This window comes from Panthera onca, chromosome D2 (assembly GCF_046562875.1).
Source record: "Panthera onca isolate mPanOnc1 chromosome D2, mPanOnc1 haplotype 2, whole genome shotgun sequence".
NCBI classification, from domain to species: domain Eukaryota; kingdom Metazoa; phylum Chordata; class Mammalia; order Carnivora; family Felidae; genus Panthera; species Panthera onca.
In genome coordinates, this window is record NC_138349.1 from 36,029,889 (window position 1) to 36,046,389 (window position 16,501).

The following is a 16,501-nucleotide window of genomic DNA, read 5'->3' on the forward strand; positions in this document are numbered from 1 at the left end:
ATTTAGAAATGAACTTTTAAAACACTGCCTTTTTGCAAGTTCAGAAAGTCCTGGATAAGCTCTGAAAGTCCAGGGTACCAACACAGGAACCCCAATGGGTCTGCAAGCAGTTGGATGACGAATTCCTTCAAAGCATTTCCCAAAGTGATTCCTAACCGCAACTCCAATTTACCACTCAACTGTAGCTATATTTTACCATATGTGTTCTTTTATTACTGTCCACACTTAGCCACAATGATTTAATGAAGAGAGCTTGTTCTAACAATTTCCAGTTATCACAGTCCTTAGACATTTTTGAAAAACCTACAGAATCAAAACATTATTCCTAACGCTTTAAAGAGTGAGCTATTTTAGTAACTTCTTAGTCATTTAAGAGGGAGGTTTTAAGAAATGAATTGCAAGTAGGAATAAAGAAAATGTATCATGTTCTTTAAACTTTTACTATTTTGTCAAGCACAGATGCATGACAAGTCATGGTCTTTAAATGTACCAAAGCAAACTTTCAGAAAGTACATGTTATGTCAAATAAAAATCCCAGAAGTTAAAGATTAATTTTTGTGTGTGTGCTCCAAAGTACCAGAGTCATAACCATCAGTAAAAACAGGGAAGGGGCGGGGGGGGGGGGGGGGGGGGGGGTTGTCCCATTACATCATCTGGCAATATGTAGTTTGAAGCCGCTGAGCGCTCTCCAAATAATCCTTAAGAAAATCCAGCTGGGAAATCATCCCTGTCAAGCTTAGATAACTTGAGTTTAAATAAAAGGTTAAAAAAGCCTCCCCACCTTACGTCACATGTCTGTACCATATGAAAACTAAAACCATCACCGAGGCATCTATCTCCCACTACCCTGACAGCCACGGAAAGGTCACAATTAAGTGGAAACTCGCCGCCCAGCCTGTGCAATCCGAAGGGGGGAAGGGAAAGAAAAGCGAAGCCAGGGGGGAAATCTCGGCGCCCCTAAGGCAGGCAGGCAGGCAGGCAGGCAGGCAGGCACCTCCGTGGAAAACCCACTCCTCCCTGCCTGACACCTTATCCTCATCCAAAAGATGATAACGTCGCCTCCGAGATGCTGGCCATTTCCTTAGACAAAGTGGGCCCCTCAAAGCAGACAATAACCGCGAACAGCCAGCGGAGCGGCCACCCCAACATTTCCCGAGGGTGAAAGGTGCAGCTTTAGAGGTGTTCGCGGCTGTCCACCAGGCACACTCTACTGCAGCCCGGGGAAGGGTGGCCCGGGCGCATCTCCGCGGGGGGCCCCGAGGGTCTCCGAGCGCCCCCCGCCCTCCCTCCAGACGCCCGCCGTCGGGGCGCCCGGCTGCCCCCGCCCGTCACCTACCGCAGTCGCGCCGGCGCCCGCCGACACGATGGGCGGCAGCTTCTCGCGCTCCGGCTCCTTCCCTTTCCTGTCGTCCGGAGCGGCCGCCGCCACCTCCGGCGGCGCGGCAGGCGAGGGCACCCGACCCGCCTCACTCATGTCGGGCCGGGCGGCGGGAGCGCGAGGCGGCGGCGGCGGCGGCGGCCGGGCTGCTGCTGGGGCTGGCGCTGCTGCCGCCGCGGCCGCGAGAGGGCTCTGGGCCGCCGCTTCCAACCGCCGCCGCCGCCTCCGCCCGCGCCCGCGCTCCCCGCGCCCGCGCTCCCCGCGCCCGCGCTCCCCGCGCCGCCCGGCCTGGTGTGCGAGCCCGGATGCCCCGCCCTGCCACCACTCCCGCGCGCGCCCGGGCCCGCGGCCGCCGCTCGCAGCTCGCCGCGGCCGCCCCCGCCCCGCCCCGGGCTCGCGGGTTGCTGGTCGGGGCGCCCGCCGCTGCCGGCCGGGCCGTTCTCGGGGTTGGGAGAGGAGGCGCCGCGGCCGACGCCGGCCGCCATGTTGTTTGCCGACTGTCGCCAGGCACGGCGAGGAGGGGTCTGCCCTAAAGGGTCTGGGCTCCGGGGGACAAGCGGAGGTCTGCAGAGGGTCGGGCCGGGATAGAGAGCGCCCGAGTTGGCGCTGGTTAGGGCGGGGCGGGCGCGGCCACATGCTTTGCATGGACAGCCCTGACCTTGGGCGTCCGGGACCCGCGGGACCTGGCTGGTGGCCTTTCCCCTCCCCTCCCCCGCCCAGTGCCCACAAAGCCTTGGGGTCACTGCTTGTCCCTGCCTGCCCGCCTGCTCCAGGAGAGGCGGTCTCGAGCCTGCGCATCCTCAGGCGACAGCCTTTCCTTTCTTAGCCCACTGATCCTTTCCAGATGCCCTGAGAGCCCCCACCTACAAAGGAAAAACCTGGGGGTGGGGGGGAAGTGAGACACCGTGGGTTCCACCTTCTCCACCACAGCGCTGGACGGCCAGGCCACACTTTCCATTCCTGTTCGTTTCGTCCCCCCTTTGACTGCCAAATCCGCCTCTCCCTTCCCGTCCCCACGCGCCTACATCTCGCTCTCTCCCTGCATCCCTTTCCTGCCTCCTATCCCTGCTTTGTTCCTTTCCTTTTATAAGTTACAGATGGACAGGCTCAAACTCCGCTGCTGCGTAGACTCATATTTCTTAATGTCAGATCATTAATATGGGAAAGAACTTTCAAACAGAAAAGGAAAGCTTTTTAATCATGATATTACAACCTCTCCCCCACCCCCAACCACAAAGACAATTTCCTTGTCTTTCTTGTCGCCCCCTCTTTTTTCTTTTCTCAGTCTACTGGAGCAGCGGGGACACCTGCAGATCTAAGAGAAGGGAGAGAGTAAGAATGAGCTGTTTTGCCTATTAAATGTAGGCAATTTCTTGGCATTCAGGTCTTCAGATTTTTAGGTTGTGGCTTTGTTGCTTTGAGGTTGAGTGAATTGTCAGATAAAGGGATACCCAGATCCAAGAACCAAAAATATATCTGAAACAAAGCCAAAGATGATGTTTGGGTCATCTGTTGTTTTACATAATTCAGAATTAGTAGCATAACTAAGTACTAAAGTGCAGAAGTTGCATGTTTTTCAAACCCCGAATTTGTAGCAAGCAGATCTGAAGCAACCAATGTAATGAGTATAACAATTAGTATTCAATTAATTTCTAAATTACAAATTATGACTCATTTATAGAAAGGCTTTCTAGTTATCGTTGCCATTATCACCAATTTAAGTGTTAATTAGTAAAAGGTATGGGGCAAGTGTAATAGGAAAAAGTATTTCTGTGCTAATTAGCCTTGGGGGAAAATAATGTATACAGACATCACTTTGAGGCATTCTCCCTATTTTTCTTGAATTCTTTCTCGGGATTTTCTTTCCTTGTTAAGCCTCTGAAATACCTTCTAGGGAGAAACATATAATCACACCCGACTTTGAGCAGGCCAGCTTGCTGATCTTTTGATAATGGCAACAACTTAGCTGTTGTTTTGTAAAGGGAAGCCTTTAACTACAATTCAAGATGTTCTGAGCTGCCAAGCTAGGTTGGTAGAACACATACCAGAGGGGGAAAAGTATCCTTTCTTACTGTTTTTAACTAGATTTAGTAATTTGTGATAAAAATGCTTAGATGAGAAATCACTTGAGTTACATCCCTTATGCTTTCTCTTTTCATGTGTGAGACTAAATAAAAGTGTGTCTGTACATGCAGTCCCATTCAATAGAACAAAATGCCTAAATATTGGCAAAACCAGGCAAGTCAGAAATTTTCATTTCTGCTACTGCACCAACATAGATAATCCATTTCTAAACAAGCCCACTGATTAACTCACCTGTGAGTTACATACCCCAAACCATAATTCATTGATGTTTTCTTTTACATCCTACTAAGTACATTGCTCTCCAGGCAAAACTCCTTCCCTTCTTGATGCACATGAACTCTAGGATGGGGGTTGGAGGCAGGGAAGGGGATGCTGGAAAGCTTCAGAGTGATGGCTCCCAGGGAACTAGTGGGCTTGAGGGGCTCATTCCCAATCACCACTAACATGCCTCTGGGGCCCAGGTGGGAGAGAGAGGGTTGTGGAGCAGGACGTGCTTTGGCAGTTCCATACAAAAGTATGAAGATGCTTTTTGGCTATGCAAGTGTCAGCCAGAAGTGCAACAGTGATGGCATCTAAGTATAAACTCATTAGCCTTGGAAAAACTGGGAGTGAGGCAGGAGAAACATTTCACCCTCCTAAATCCAGATAGAAAACCAAGCCCATTAATTATACCTATGGGGATTAGGAGTTTGAAGAGTGGAAAGGTTAGAGAACTGGTTATTTCCATGGAAGAAAAGGAAGGACCAAATTACAAGGTAATGGAAGGTCTAATTATAGATAACATTCTATTATAATTACACAGAACAATAGTAATCTAGTGAACAATAGAAAAGTAAATTCTGACGGGTCTTTCAAGAGTGATTTATAACTAATAATTATAGAAAGTATAGCTGTGAAATAGTAAACTTGTTTTATTTTTTAAGGTGATTTTTTTTTAAAGAAAATATCCTTTTCACATTTCAACTGTTGTCCTAAAGTAGTAGTAAACTTGGTGAAAGAAACTATTTTAGCCATGTTGACGTTAAAAACATTGTTAGAACTCTTCCCTAGGTTTAATGACTGTGGCTTTTAAAAATTATTATGTAAAAAATAGCTTTTCTTTATTACATAAACAACACATTGTCATTATAGAAAAAGAAAGTACAGGTTAGCAAAATGAAGAAAATAAACTCTGGATCCTACCCAACTACAGATAATTGCTAAGACCTTGGTCTGTATCTTTAGAAAATTTCTCCATCCATACACACGCGCGCGCACACACACACACACACACACACACACACACACACACACAGTTTCTTGATTTGTTTTTATAACAGAACATACTGAAATACGTTTTGAATCTGTGCAACTTATTCTTTAGAATACCCCCAAGATGGCTTTTTTTTAAGAATTGCAGAAGTTTATGTAGAGGCAAAACTGAAGCTTTGAATTTTGAATCAGACCTCTGTTGAATGTGTTCTTTCTTTCTAGATACCATTGGCCATTGACCTAGTAAGGGCCCTCAACAACCTCTAACCCAAATTATTTCCATAGCTTGCCACTTGGTCTTGCCTTCAGTGTTTTACTTGCTCCAATTCCTACTGTAATGACCTTTTCAAAATACGTAACTTCTTGTCAGCCCTTTGTTTCAAAATTTCAAAGCAAAACTTTGAAACCCCTCGCTCGTGTAGCATTTACTTGAATTCTTTACAAAGAAGGCATTTTCTTAATGTCCTAATTAGAATCAATTGTTTCTCTCTCTCTGCTCCAAGAGCATATTGTACATACTTACATTTATACACCTATTACCTTACATCTTAGTTATTTATTCCCCCCAGTAGGTCATGGCACAGAGCAGAAGGGGCATGCCTAATTACTCCTTGAATCGCTATTCAGGGAGCGCTATCTGGAGTGTGTTGTTAAGGAGGCTCTTGATATGCTCAGAATAAATGAAATAAGATGTTTTCTTAGTGTGGTTTGTAAGAGCTTTGAAGACAGTTTTCGGAGAGGAATTAGAAAAATGCTCTGAGTGATGGGCTGTACTCATTCAGACAATTTGGTCTTGAATGCTTCTTGAAAGTCCAATACTGTCCAATGGAACTTCCTGCAATGGTGAGAGTGTTCTATATCTCTACTGCCCTGTACGATAGCTGCTAGCTACATTTGGGTATTGTGACTGAGGAACTGAATTGTAAATTTTAGTTAATTTATATTTGAGCAGCCACATGTGACTAATGGTCACCCTATTGCACAGCATAGCTCTGGAGTCACATCTCAACTTTTTAAAAGTTTGGCATCTTTATTAATGGGCTTTACTGCCTCTCAACTTCACTCTTTAGAATGTCTGCAGGCAAACCTTCCCCGATAATGAGGGCAGATCTTAAAGAGTTCTGATAACAAGCCTAACACTCTCAATAATTTCTTCCTTTTTTAAGTTTTTTTTTTCCCTTGGTTTTCATGGGAGTCGGCACTTGTGGATGAAACAAACATCTTGTCTTAGCCCAGTGCTACATAGAAGAAAATGTGAATGGCAGTAAAATGGAGTGTTTCAAGTTGGTTTTGGATTCCATCTTTCGATATTTCCAAAGGAATAGCAGTATGTCAACACACACATACACACACATAGACACCCCTAGATACCTCAGTATAGGCAGGTAAATACTTCTTTTAAATCTTTAACCCCAATTTTAGATTTGTTTTCTACTCATGAGACAAAAAACAACAATAAAACAATGGCACAACAAAAACATCCCATGCATGATGCACCTATTTCAAATTTTCATGTATCTAACTTAAACTATATGGAGGCACTTGGCTGGCTCAGAAGAGTGTGTGACTGTTGATCTCAGAGTCAAGTTTGAGCCCCACATGGGGTGTAGAGACTGCTTAAATAAATGAAACTTAAAAAAATTGGGGCACCTGTGTGGCTCAGTGGGTTAAGCGTCCGACTTCAACTCAGGGCATGATCTCACAGTTCATGGGTTTGAGCCCTGCATCGGGCTCTCTGCTGTCAACACAGAGGCTGCTTCAGATCCTCTGTCCCCCCTCTCTCTCTGCCCCTCCCCTGCTCATTCACATTCTTTCTCAAAAATAAACATTTAAAAAATAAAAGAAACTACATGTTCTAAGGTTGCTGACATCAAAATAAGTCAAAGTGGCAGACGCTGCTATTCATCCTTCCCCTTTGTCTTGCTAACAGAACCCTGATTCAATTTGAGATGACAGTATGCCCAATCAAAAGAGGCTTTTTTTCTGGACTTCCTTGTAGCTGCATGTGGCCATATGACAATTTAGGCCAATGAAGTGTAAGCTGAGTGTTTTAGGCAAAGTTTTGCTACCTTTTTCCCATCTGAAATTAGTGTATGATGTGTGGATTTGGTGCTACAATCTTGTAACCATGAGGATGCAAGTATGAGGATGAATGCCAAAACACTGACAGTGTAGTCACAAGATGGAAGACATCTGGAACATTCCTGACGTTGTGGAACTAACTGATGCATCAGCTTGGACTACCTATATCTAAATTTCTTGTTTTATGAGACAAGTCCCTATCTTGCCTAAATTAGTATTAATTGCTTATTTTGTCATTTGCAGCTGAACACATTCCTGTTACACACAGTGTGTGTGTGTGTATACGCACTTGCACACGTGTGCACGTACACACACACACACACACACACGGTTTGTTTTGTTTTGTTTTCGTCTTAGTTGATCCCAAAGCTAGTAAACTGTTTGAATTTCTATCAGTTTAACCTTTCTTTCAGTTATGAAAACACAATCCTCATCAAGTAAAATGTGTCGTCTTAATTCTAAGATGAATAGTTCAGAAATTGCAATCACGTCTGTACAAGTATGAACATTTCCCTTCAGAGTTAGAAAAGGTGCCTCTATATTTCAATTCAAGGTATTGGAAAGAGTAAAATTAGAAGTTTTGAACAGTGGATTTTCTGTTTCTTCCAATTTTTAACTAATTATGTGGCCTTGGCAAAATCACTCTGTCTTTGAGTTAGTTTCCTTATCCTTGCGTGGGTGTTGTGAGGCAAAATGAGAAAACATACAAAGTGCTTTGTGAATTGTGATGCATTTTAATAAATCTAACAATGAGCACGTACTGGGTACCAGAGGCTGTGCTAAGCACTTTCCAAGGATTGGCTCATGTATTCTTCTCAGGAACCTACTTTTAATATTGCTGTAGAGTAGGGACTATTGACTTTAAAAGTAAAACAACCAGTTTACTTGGGAATAGCAGAGGAATTGCAATCCAGGACATGCAAGCTGTGGCAAAACATAGGCAAGTCTGGAGTTCAAAAGAGAGGAACTTCATAGAAGAAGGAAGTTGGGAGCAGCTGCTTTGAACTAACGTCCATTGGAGGAAATGGAGAGTTCAGGCTAATGACAGTTTCTCATTGGCCGAATTGTGGTATTTTCTTATTGGCTGAGCTAGTTGCTGGGCAAGGAGAAATTCTTCCTACCTCCTCCCGTGGGAGTAGTAAAGTAGGATTCTTCCAAGTTTGCATCCGTGATTGACTAAGTGGTAGAGTATGAGCGCTCCCCCCTCTGGCCTCCAGATTCAATTTTAAAGTTTGTTTGTTTATTTATTTTGAGAGAGACTAAGACAGCGTGAGGGGAGGAGCAGAGAGAGAGAGAAGAGGAGAGAATGCCAAGCAGGTTCTACAGTGTCAGTGCAGAACCTGACAAACACGGGGCTCAAACTCAGGAAACCATGAGATCATGACCTGAGCCTGGATCATGACCTGAGCTGAAACTAAGAGTTGGAGGCTTAACCAACTGAGCCACCCAGGTGCGTCCAGACTCTATTTTAATAAGGTTTCCTTTATTCTGTTTCGTAGAACTCAAACCCATTGTACAGATGGGGAAATTAAACAATCATATCCAGTAAATTGTGCAGATTCATGTCTTTACTCTCCAAAAAGTGCAGAATAGTTGCTCAAAAAATGTTTGTGGCAGGAATAGAGGTGCACTTTATTCCTTTTGAGGAATTGCATACCATTTAGGATGTTGTAAACTCAGATTTGGCCACAATGAAATACTGCTACTGAGGGCCTATCCAGCACCTCCTTGTTGCCTAACATCTTAATAGAACATTTTCTACTAGAGATATTGAAATAATCAGCTCTTATTGAGGTGGTGATTCAAGTTAAGCATCTTTGGCTAATAATTTCTATTGCCTCTGGAAGTTTTTTGGAACAGATACAGAGAATCCCTTTTGCAACCTTCTGGCCCAGAGGCTCAACAAATATTATTAAACAGAAGAATGTTAAATGCTTCACAGAGACTCTGCCTTTGTGGGCTTTGCCAACGTACTATGTTATAATCAGATTTTGATCAAGAAAGCAACAGAGGACATTTTGGAAAGATTTGTAGTAAATCCTGTGTTATTGAAACACATCAGGTATTAGAGTTCATTATTAAAGGGCAGACAGATAAGGAATTGGGGCTCCCAGTATCACTATTTAGGCAGAGTCATTAGCACTCACCTGGTAAATTTCCTCTAAAAACAAAGAGGGTGCATTAAACCTTCCTAGGTCCACTCTATTTCTACTGTATTTTTCTTCATAGGGAGCTGAAGTACTGACTCATTTCATCACCTACAAGGTAACAGTATCCTGTGACTTGAGGATTGCTAACATGAGGACATCTTCCAGAATTTCAAGGGGTTCCTGGCTTCAGGGTCTGTACTAATGCATTCTGATGCATTGTTTCTTTCTTTTGACCCTTCTTTTCACCATGCAGGAGCTTTGCTTAGTGACAAAATACTAAATGGCACTAGAACATCTTCTTGGGGAGGGAGGGGGGAATGCTATCAACATAGAAGTAGTAATAAATTGGTAAAGAAGCTCATGGTGAAAGTCAAGAAGTCCCATGACTACCTTGATACTCATATACTTTTATCATCATGATTACAAACCTCTTTTGGAAAGCCATTTCTAAGGAGGAAGCTGCATTCTTAGTGATGGCCTTATTATGATTTTAGGCTCTTTTGTCCATTGTTGCTGATGAGACTCTAGTTTTACAAGGCCAGAAAAGCCAGGTTCGCTGTGGCCACAATGACAACAATTGTTAATGCCTCTTACAGGGTGAAGTGGAGAAGATGAGTTTTATGTAGTGTTTAGTGTAGAGTTTACTTAGTGGAAAGTGACCTGTCACCTGTCAACCAGTCAACAGTCAGATGAGAACACTTAAACAAAACTAACAGTTCCTTTACTCTTCCAACTCCACAAAAGTAAAAAATGTTCTAGAACAGTGATCTGCACATTTATCGTCATCTTCCTCCCTCAGGTGCCAGCTCATCACATCTGTACTCTGCCGATAAAAATAGCCAAATGCTAAAATTTAATGAGTGGCAGATGAAAATAGCCAAAAGAGAATTGCATTGTTTATTAACCCCTATCTTAGACGATTAGGCATAAAAAGACTTCTGTAAATGACACCTCATGAATATGAATATTCTTTTTACTTGAAGCTGCTTATTGTATCTGTGATTAACCTATTATCTCCCTAAAAAGGTAATGTTTTCTGAGGAAATGACATGAAGGAAAAGGGACCAGAACAATCTTAGAAAGGATTCTATAAAATTCCAACAGGCACTTTTAAAAGACGTCCATTTAATTAAATAAAATAATCTTACATGATTCTGAAAACCTTATCTCTGGCGTGGGTGAAATCTTCCTGTCTGGCAGCAAAGGTGTCCCCGTGACTGACTGCTTGAGGTGGAAATTCCATTGGTCAGTATGGAAGGCAGAATTTCTGAAATGATCCTCAAAGAGGTCCCTCGCTGAAAGCCAGCCCCCATGAATGTGATGAGATGTCACACTTGTGATTGTGCTATGTGGCACAGCTGACCTTAAATAGGGTGATTATGCAGCTGGCTCTCATCTAATCCCATGGGTCCTGAAAAGTGGAGTGCTTTCTCTGGCTGGTGGCGGAAGTCAGAAAGATTCAAGTACGGGAAGGATTTCACGTGCCATCGTGGCCTTCCCCCACAAGAAGGAGTTTTAAGTGGCCTGAAGGAGCTGAGCAAGAGGACTCAGTGACTGCCAGCCAGGAAACAGAGACCTCAGCCCTACAACTGCAACTAATTGCATTCTAACAACAGCTTGAATGAGCTCCTAAGTGGGTTCTTCCCAGGGCCTCCACGGAAGGGCCAGCTGGCCGACACCTTGACGTCAGCCTTGTGAGACCCCAAGCAGAGAACTCACCCAAGCCTGCCTAGACTTCTGACCTACAAAACTGTAAGATCAAAATGGGTATTGTCTTAAGCAGCTAAGTTTGTGTTAATTTTTTGCCTTGTCATAGAATTGATACGGTTGAGAAAAATGCCAGCATATTTAAGGTAGAAGGGACCACAGAATGCCTCTAGTCCACTGGTTACCTAGACAAAGAGGGTCTCTAGACACAGGAAGCATTTTGAAAGCCTATATTAAGCTGTAAGCTATTTCCAAATTTTAAAGCCTATATTAAGTCACGCATTTATTATTAAGTACTGCTACACAGGTTTACTTAATCTTGATAACCATCAAGTTTCTCCGTTTTCAGCCCCACTAGAAGTTATTCCCATTAGGCCCAACATTAAGAACAGAACCTGAAACAAATAAATGATTTGAGCTAGAATTATATCAAGTCTGTACTATAACCACAGTTATTCAACGGTTTGCCAATTATTTATGTTTTGAATACATTAGACAATAATAAACTTGTTTGTATTTCGAAATGCAGTTAGATTGGCTAAATCATTCAAACCATAGCTTTAATGGGCAGGAGACAGTAAGAAAAGGGACATTAGTTATTAACTTGTTTGTTTTTTTTAAAAAAAAAGCTATTATTTTTGTCCACACCTCACCATTAAACATAGAGATGAAGGAACTAGTTAGGCCAAATAAGTATGTAACTGTTAATTAAATCTTGGACCGGTTTTAAATGTTTATGATAAAAAATTGTTTAATCAAACAAGCATCTATCCAAATTTAAAATTGACAGGTGCTGCTGCTAAGTCAGCTGTGTGAAAAGAAAGTGGAAATAGACTTTAAAAAATCAGGCTTAAAAAAAAATTAAATAATTAAAAAAAATAGGTTCAGATTCATGGCTAGTGGAACACAAACTCATTTCCGTTTGGTTTAATGAAACAAAATGTACTGAACACCTACTATATGTAAGGTATTAACAGACACTCTTTGCACTATGAGGATGAAGAAACCCCCCTACAGGAGTAACAGTCTAGAGGGGGGCAGACGCAGGTACCCGCATAAATACAGTACAAGGTGGAGTGTGACGGGGGCTCTCACGGGGAACAAACCCTATGGGAGCTGAAAGGGTGGAGAGCTTCCCCGTGGTGGAAGAGACCTGGAAAGGGTTCCTGGAGGTACCTTCTGGCACCACAGCAATGGTCACTGAGTGGAGTTTCCTCCAAAGCGTATTACATTTGACAGAGGAGATGTCTCATGAGAAACTTGCCCCTCGAATTCTTGTCCTGCCAAGGGCCTGAAATGAGAACAGGAGGAAAACCAGCTGTGGAATTGCTACGCCTCAGAACGGACATGTAGAAACTGCTTAGACTGAAATTTGCGCTCAATTTGTATCCCCTCAGCACGCACCCCATAAATGTAATTCCCTTATCCCTCAGATTTCCCTTAAACGCAGTGATGCTTAACTTCACCCTGGGGTTAAGGTGGAGGATCAAGCATGTAAAAATGTGAAAAGATGTAGCTACAGTGTTTCAGATCGCCGCTTCACGTCTGAGAGGGCTAAGGAGCATCTCTAATCCCATTTGTAGTCTGTGGTTTCTTCTTGCCAGGCCAGGGACTTAATCCCTAGACTCCTCGGCACTCCAGCACTTAGCCTCTATTTCAAGGGTTCTTTTTACACTTGTGAAATGTTTGCTCACCCTGAAGTACAGAATTCATTAAAAGGCATGGCCGAAACAAAACAAAAACAAGAAACAAATCTATTCATCTGGAACTACAACAGTGGTGTTCAGTAATCTTGATTACATTGCCCTCTAGTGGTGCAAGAGGGTATAAAGTGCAGTAAACATTTCCTTTTAGGTCGTCTTTCTTAACATTTATTGAGCACCTACTGCATAGCACTCAGAGATCACCTCTGAGAACAGATAGATGCTAAGACCTAGTTCTTACTCTTGTTGATTTCTTGGTCCAGCAGTAAGGACATTAACCATAGCACAGTGTGAAACGGAACTACAGCAGAAGTATGTACAAAGATGCATGAGCACGCAGAGGAGACAGGAGTAACTAATTCTCCCTAAGTATGTCTGGAAGGGCTTTTCAGACACATAACACTGGAGCAGCACCTCCAAAAATGCATAGGAGTTTTTGAGGTGTGTGTGTGTGTGTGTGTGTGTGTGTTCCTTCATGACTGAAGGCGCAGCCTGAGTAAAGGAAGCTGGTCCTTTATTAGCTATTAGAATACACAGGATGTTCTGGTGATGGCTAGGTGCCTTCCATGTGAGGTTCAAACGTGCTTCAGCCTGATGTTAAAATAATCCTACCTCCCCATGTATACCCACAAAACATTTCCCAAACTTACTGCAGATTTTCTACTGGAAATGTGAGGACACACTAATTATATATCATAGTCAAGATTTTGTTCTACCCTGATTGTATCTATCATGATTATAATAATACATATAACATTATATATAATATAATACAATTAATATAATAATATGTAAGTGACTGTGTTCTTAATAATAATCCAGACTATTGTTATAACACGTGCTATGGTTCTCATCCTCCCCTTCTTGGATATATAATACTGACTTTGTTTTACCATCCCCCCCTTTTTTTTAATATATGAAATTTATTGTCAAATTGGTTTCCATACAACACCCAGTGCTCATCCCAAAAGATGCCCTCTTCAATGCCCATCACCTACCCTTCCCTCCCTCCCACCCCCACATCAACCCTCAGTTTGTTCTCAGTTTTTAAGAGTCTCTTATGCTTTGGCTCTCTCCTACTCTAACCTCAGTTTTTTTTCCTTCCCCTCCCCCATGGGTTTCTGTTAAGTTTCTCAGGATCCACATAAGAGTGAAAACATATACCATCCCCTTTTTAAAAAATATTTTTTTAAATGTTTATTTTTGAGATGGGGGGGAGCAGACAGAGGATCTGAAGGATGCTCTGCACTGACAGCCCAGACCCCAGGACTTGAACTCACAAACCTTGAGATCATGACCTGAAGTCGGATGTTTAACCAACTGAGCCACCCAGGCACACCTGTTTACCATCCCTTTTAGAATTTCTAAATTTTAAACCCTGGAGCGCCTGGCTGACTCAGTCAGTAGAGCATGTGATTCTTAACTTCAGGGTCTTAAATCAAGCCCCATGTTGGGCTGGAGGCTACCTGAAAAATAAACAAACAAAAATTCCTATGTTCCTTAATTTGTGGGATAAAAACAGAGCTTGAAAAATACACTTATTTGACTATCAGACTCCAGTGGTTTGTGGATTTGCTGATTTACCCTATGGGTGAATACCTTTTCTTTTTGCTGTGCAGAAGATGCAGTACCTTCCTGGCTTCTGGGCATCAACACTTGTGCAGATTCCTGGGCCATCCCCATCTCAGACACTACTGGGTTGCATGCCTTAGGCAATTTCGCCCTTGGGTAATTTCTCCCCCCGCCCCTGCCTCCCACCACCTCCCCCCCTCCTTTTTTTCCAGATCTGTGGAATGGGGGATGGGTAGGATAGGAAAGAGCAAGGTAATTATGAATGGCCCAAGATTCTTTCCTCTGCAACAGCATCATCCTGCAGGAGAGCAAACGTGGGTTCTGAAGGCAGACAGATGGGGATCAAATCCTGGTTCTGCCACTTATTAGCTGTGTGATGTTGGCAAGTGTCTTAGTCTTTATGAGCTCCAATTTCCTCCTCTATAAAATGGGGATATTAATATCGCCTCCAGGATTGCTGAAGGGATTAATAAGAATATATGAAAAAGTGTGCGGCACAGGGAAAACGATGAGCAAAGATCCGTTCCCTTCCCAACTCCCTTTATTCATTGTAACAAGCGTAGGCTGTTCCAAACTTCCACTTAAACATGAGCACAACAGAACAACTTTTTTGTGTATTCCATTTTGTCAAAACGATCGAACACTCAGAAAGGGCTTTGCCATTTGAAACTCAATCTCCTTTGCCTCACTTCATTGGATCTTCGGCCAATCCTGTGAGGCACAGCGTTTTAACATCTCTTGACCATCGTTTACTGAGAATCTGCTCTGTGCCGAATAAAATGCTAGGATTAAAGCATCAATCACTGCCCTCCAGAAGCCCTCCAGTCAGGCGGGAGGAGGCAGATGAGAAAACCAGATACGATTCAGCTTAATAAGTGCTGATATAGGTGGGGGTGCTGAAGGAGCACAGAAGGGCACCTAATTTAAGTCGGTCTTTGGGATGCAGTGGGCACGTAAAGTGAATCAGGAAGAAGAGTTTGTCTTGTGGGAAATGAAAGGAAGTATGCATGGGGGCTGGGGGTGGAGGGAAGGTGGAAGGTGAGGGAGGGGCCAGAGAGTGGTGAAGATGGAGAGAGGGGACTTTTCCAGAAAGAGGAAACACAGAGTATCAAGGCTAGAAGAGAAAATCCGTATTTGTGATCAAATGAATCTTCTAAATCATCATATTTTGGTCATTTATTTATGTGCCTGGTGGATGTGATGTGAAATGAGTGGGTTTTGTAGCCCAGGTAACTGAAGCCTCTTAGAAAAACCATCACCTATACCTGAAACAACTTAGCCACGGTCTCGTTAAAGCCATATCAAAGTCATTAGCTAAACCACAGTGTCTCTAATCCTAATCAGAGTAGCGATAATTATTCATGAAATCGTGGTGCCAATACTGTTTCATATACATGCATATTCCTGCGATATAGTTTTCCTTAAAGAAAGTCATGCATTTTCTAGACTACGACAACTGCCTTAAAAAGAAGAAAAAGTTTCTTAGCTAACAATATGATTTCTTCACTGTGCATTCCATCCCTGCACCCCAGCTACTCACCAGATGTGGACATCTTGGATTCACTCCTCATTTTGCTTAGCTAAAGAATCAGAATGCCAAAGAGAGGTGAAGGAGCACACACAGCAGCATGACGAGCAGGCTTCCAAGCTGCGATGGTAACAGAGTTGTGCTTCGAGAGGCACAGCAGATATTTTTTTCCCTCCCTAACTTGGGCAGGGATGAATTCACTTCTTCTCCAGCCTTGCTTCCTGGCATGAACAACTCCAAATTAGCATTTTTAGAGTCCTTTTTTTTGGGTAACGTTTGGTGTGTAGAACTTTTCCTCCAAGGGTAATTTTAGCACTGAAAATGCATCAAGTTATTTCAAATCCTGGCAAGTTTCAAAATATGAGTGGGTGACTTAGGAAGGATCTATTCTCAAGAAATAACAATGGTGTCAGCACAATCCAAGAGGCTTGGAAAATGATTTACACACACACACACACACACACACACACACACACACACTCCTTCATTTCCCAGAAATTGAAATTGATTTAACCCATTGAAACTATGTTACTTGAGTGTTTCTTTTAAATGTCAAGGAATAAATTCATTTGATATTACAGACAAACATTTCTAACCCACGGAAAAGAGGGCAGAGAATTTGGGCTTCACAAGTATTACAGCACAATTATGATCACAAATGCAACCCCATCCCCAACATACCACCCCTCTGTCTTTCCTGAGGCTTTTCTTCCCGGAATGCCAAAATCAATAAAGCAATTAAGGTAGAGATTCAGGGTATACACTAATCCTGTGTGGTTTCAGAATACACATTTGCAAGGGCAAATGAAACACCCCAAATGAATAAGTAACTACACATTTGCATATATAATTACTCCTATATGCTTGCATTCCATATTTCTTTTCATTTCTCCTCCCACATCCCAAGTTTCAAGAAAGAAATACAAGATGTATTTTTCTGTGTACAATATCCTCCCAGGTGGGCTGCTATTGTCCTTGGCAGCAGGTAAATAGACTTGAAGTGCCTGCTCTGTTTCTGTATATTTCCATGTGTTCCAAACCAATA

The 16,501-nt window shown here is 43.0% G+C and overlaps 1 protein-coding gene across 5 annotated transcripts in view; it reads right to left on the bottom strand.

Moving 5' to 3' along the window:
• Window positions 1-15,612, bottom strand: part of HECTD2 (HECT domain E3 ubiquitin protein ligase 2) — a 91,937-nt gene extending 76,325 nt beyond the window's left edge. For 4 of the 5 annotated variants that reach the window (XM_078434583.2, XM_078434582.2, XM_078434581.2 and 1 more), the window contains exon 1: window positions 1,337-1,653. In XM_078434583.2, coding sequence (XP_078290709.2) covers window positions 1,337-1,474 — 138 coding nt within the window. In that variant the 5' untranslated portion in view covers window positions 1,475-1,653. Of the gene's footprint in view, window positions 1-1,336; window positions 1,654-15,468 lie in introns of those variants that run through there. The other variant, XM_060642046.3, reaches the window with a different exon arrangement.
• Between the last annotated feature and the right edge of the window lie 889 nt (window positions 15,613-16,501).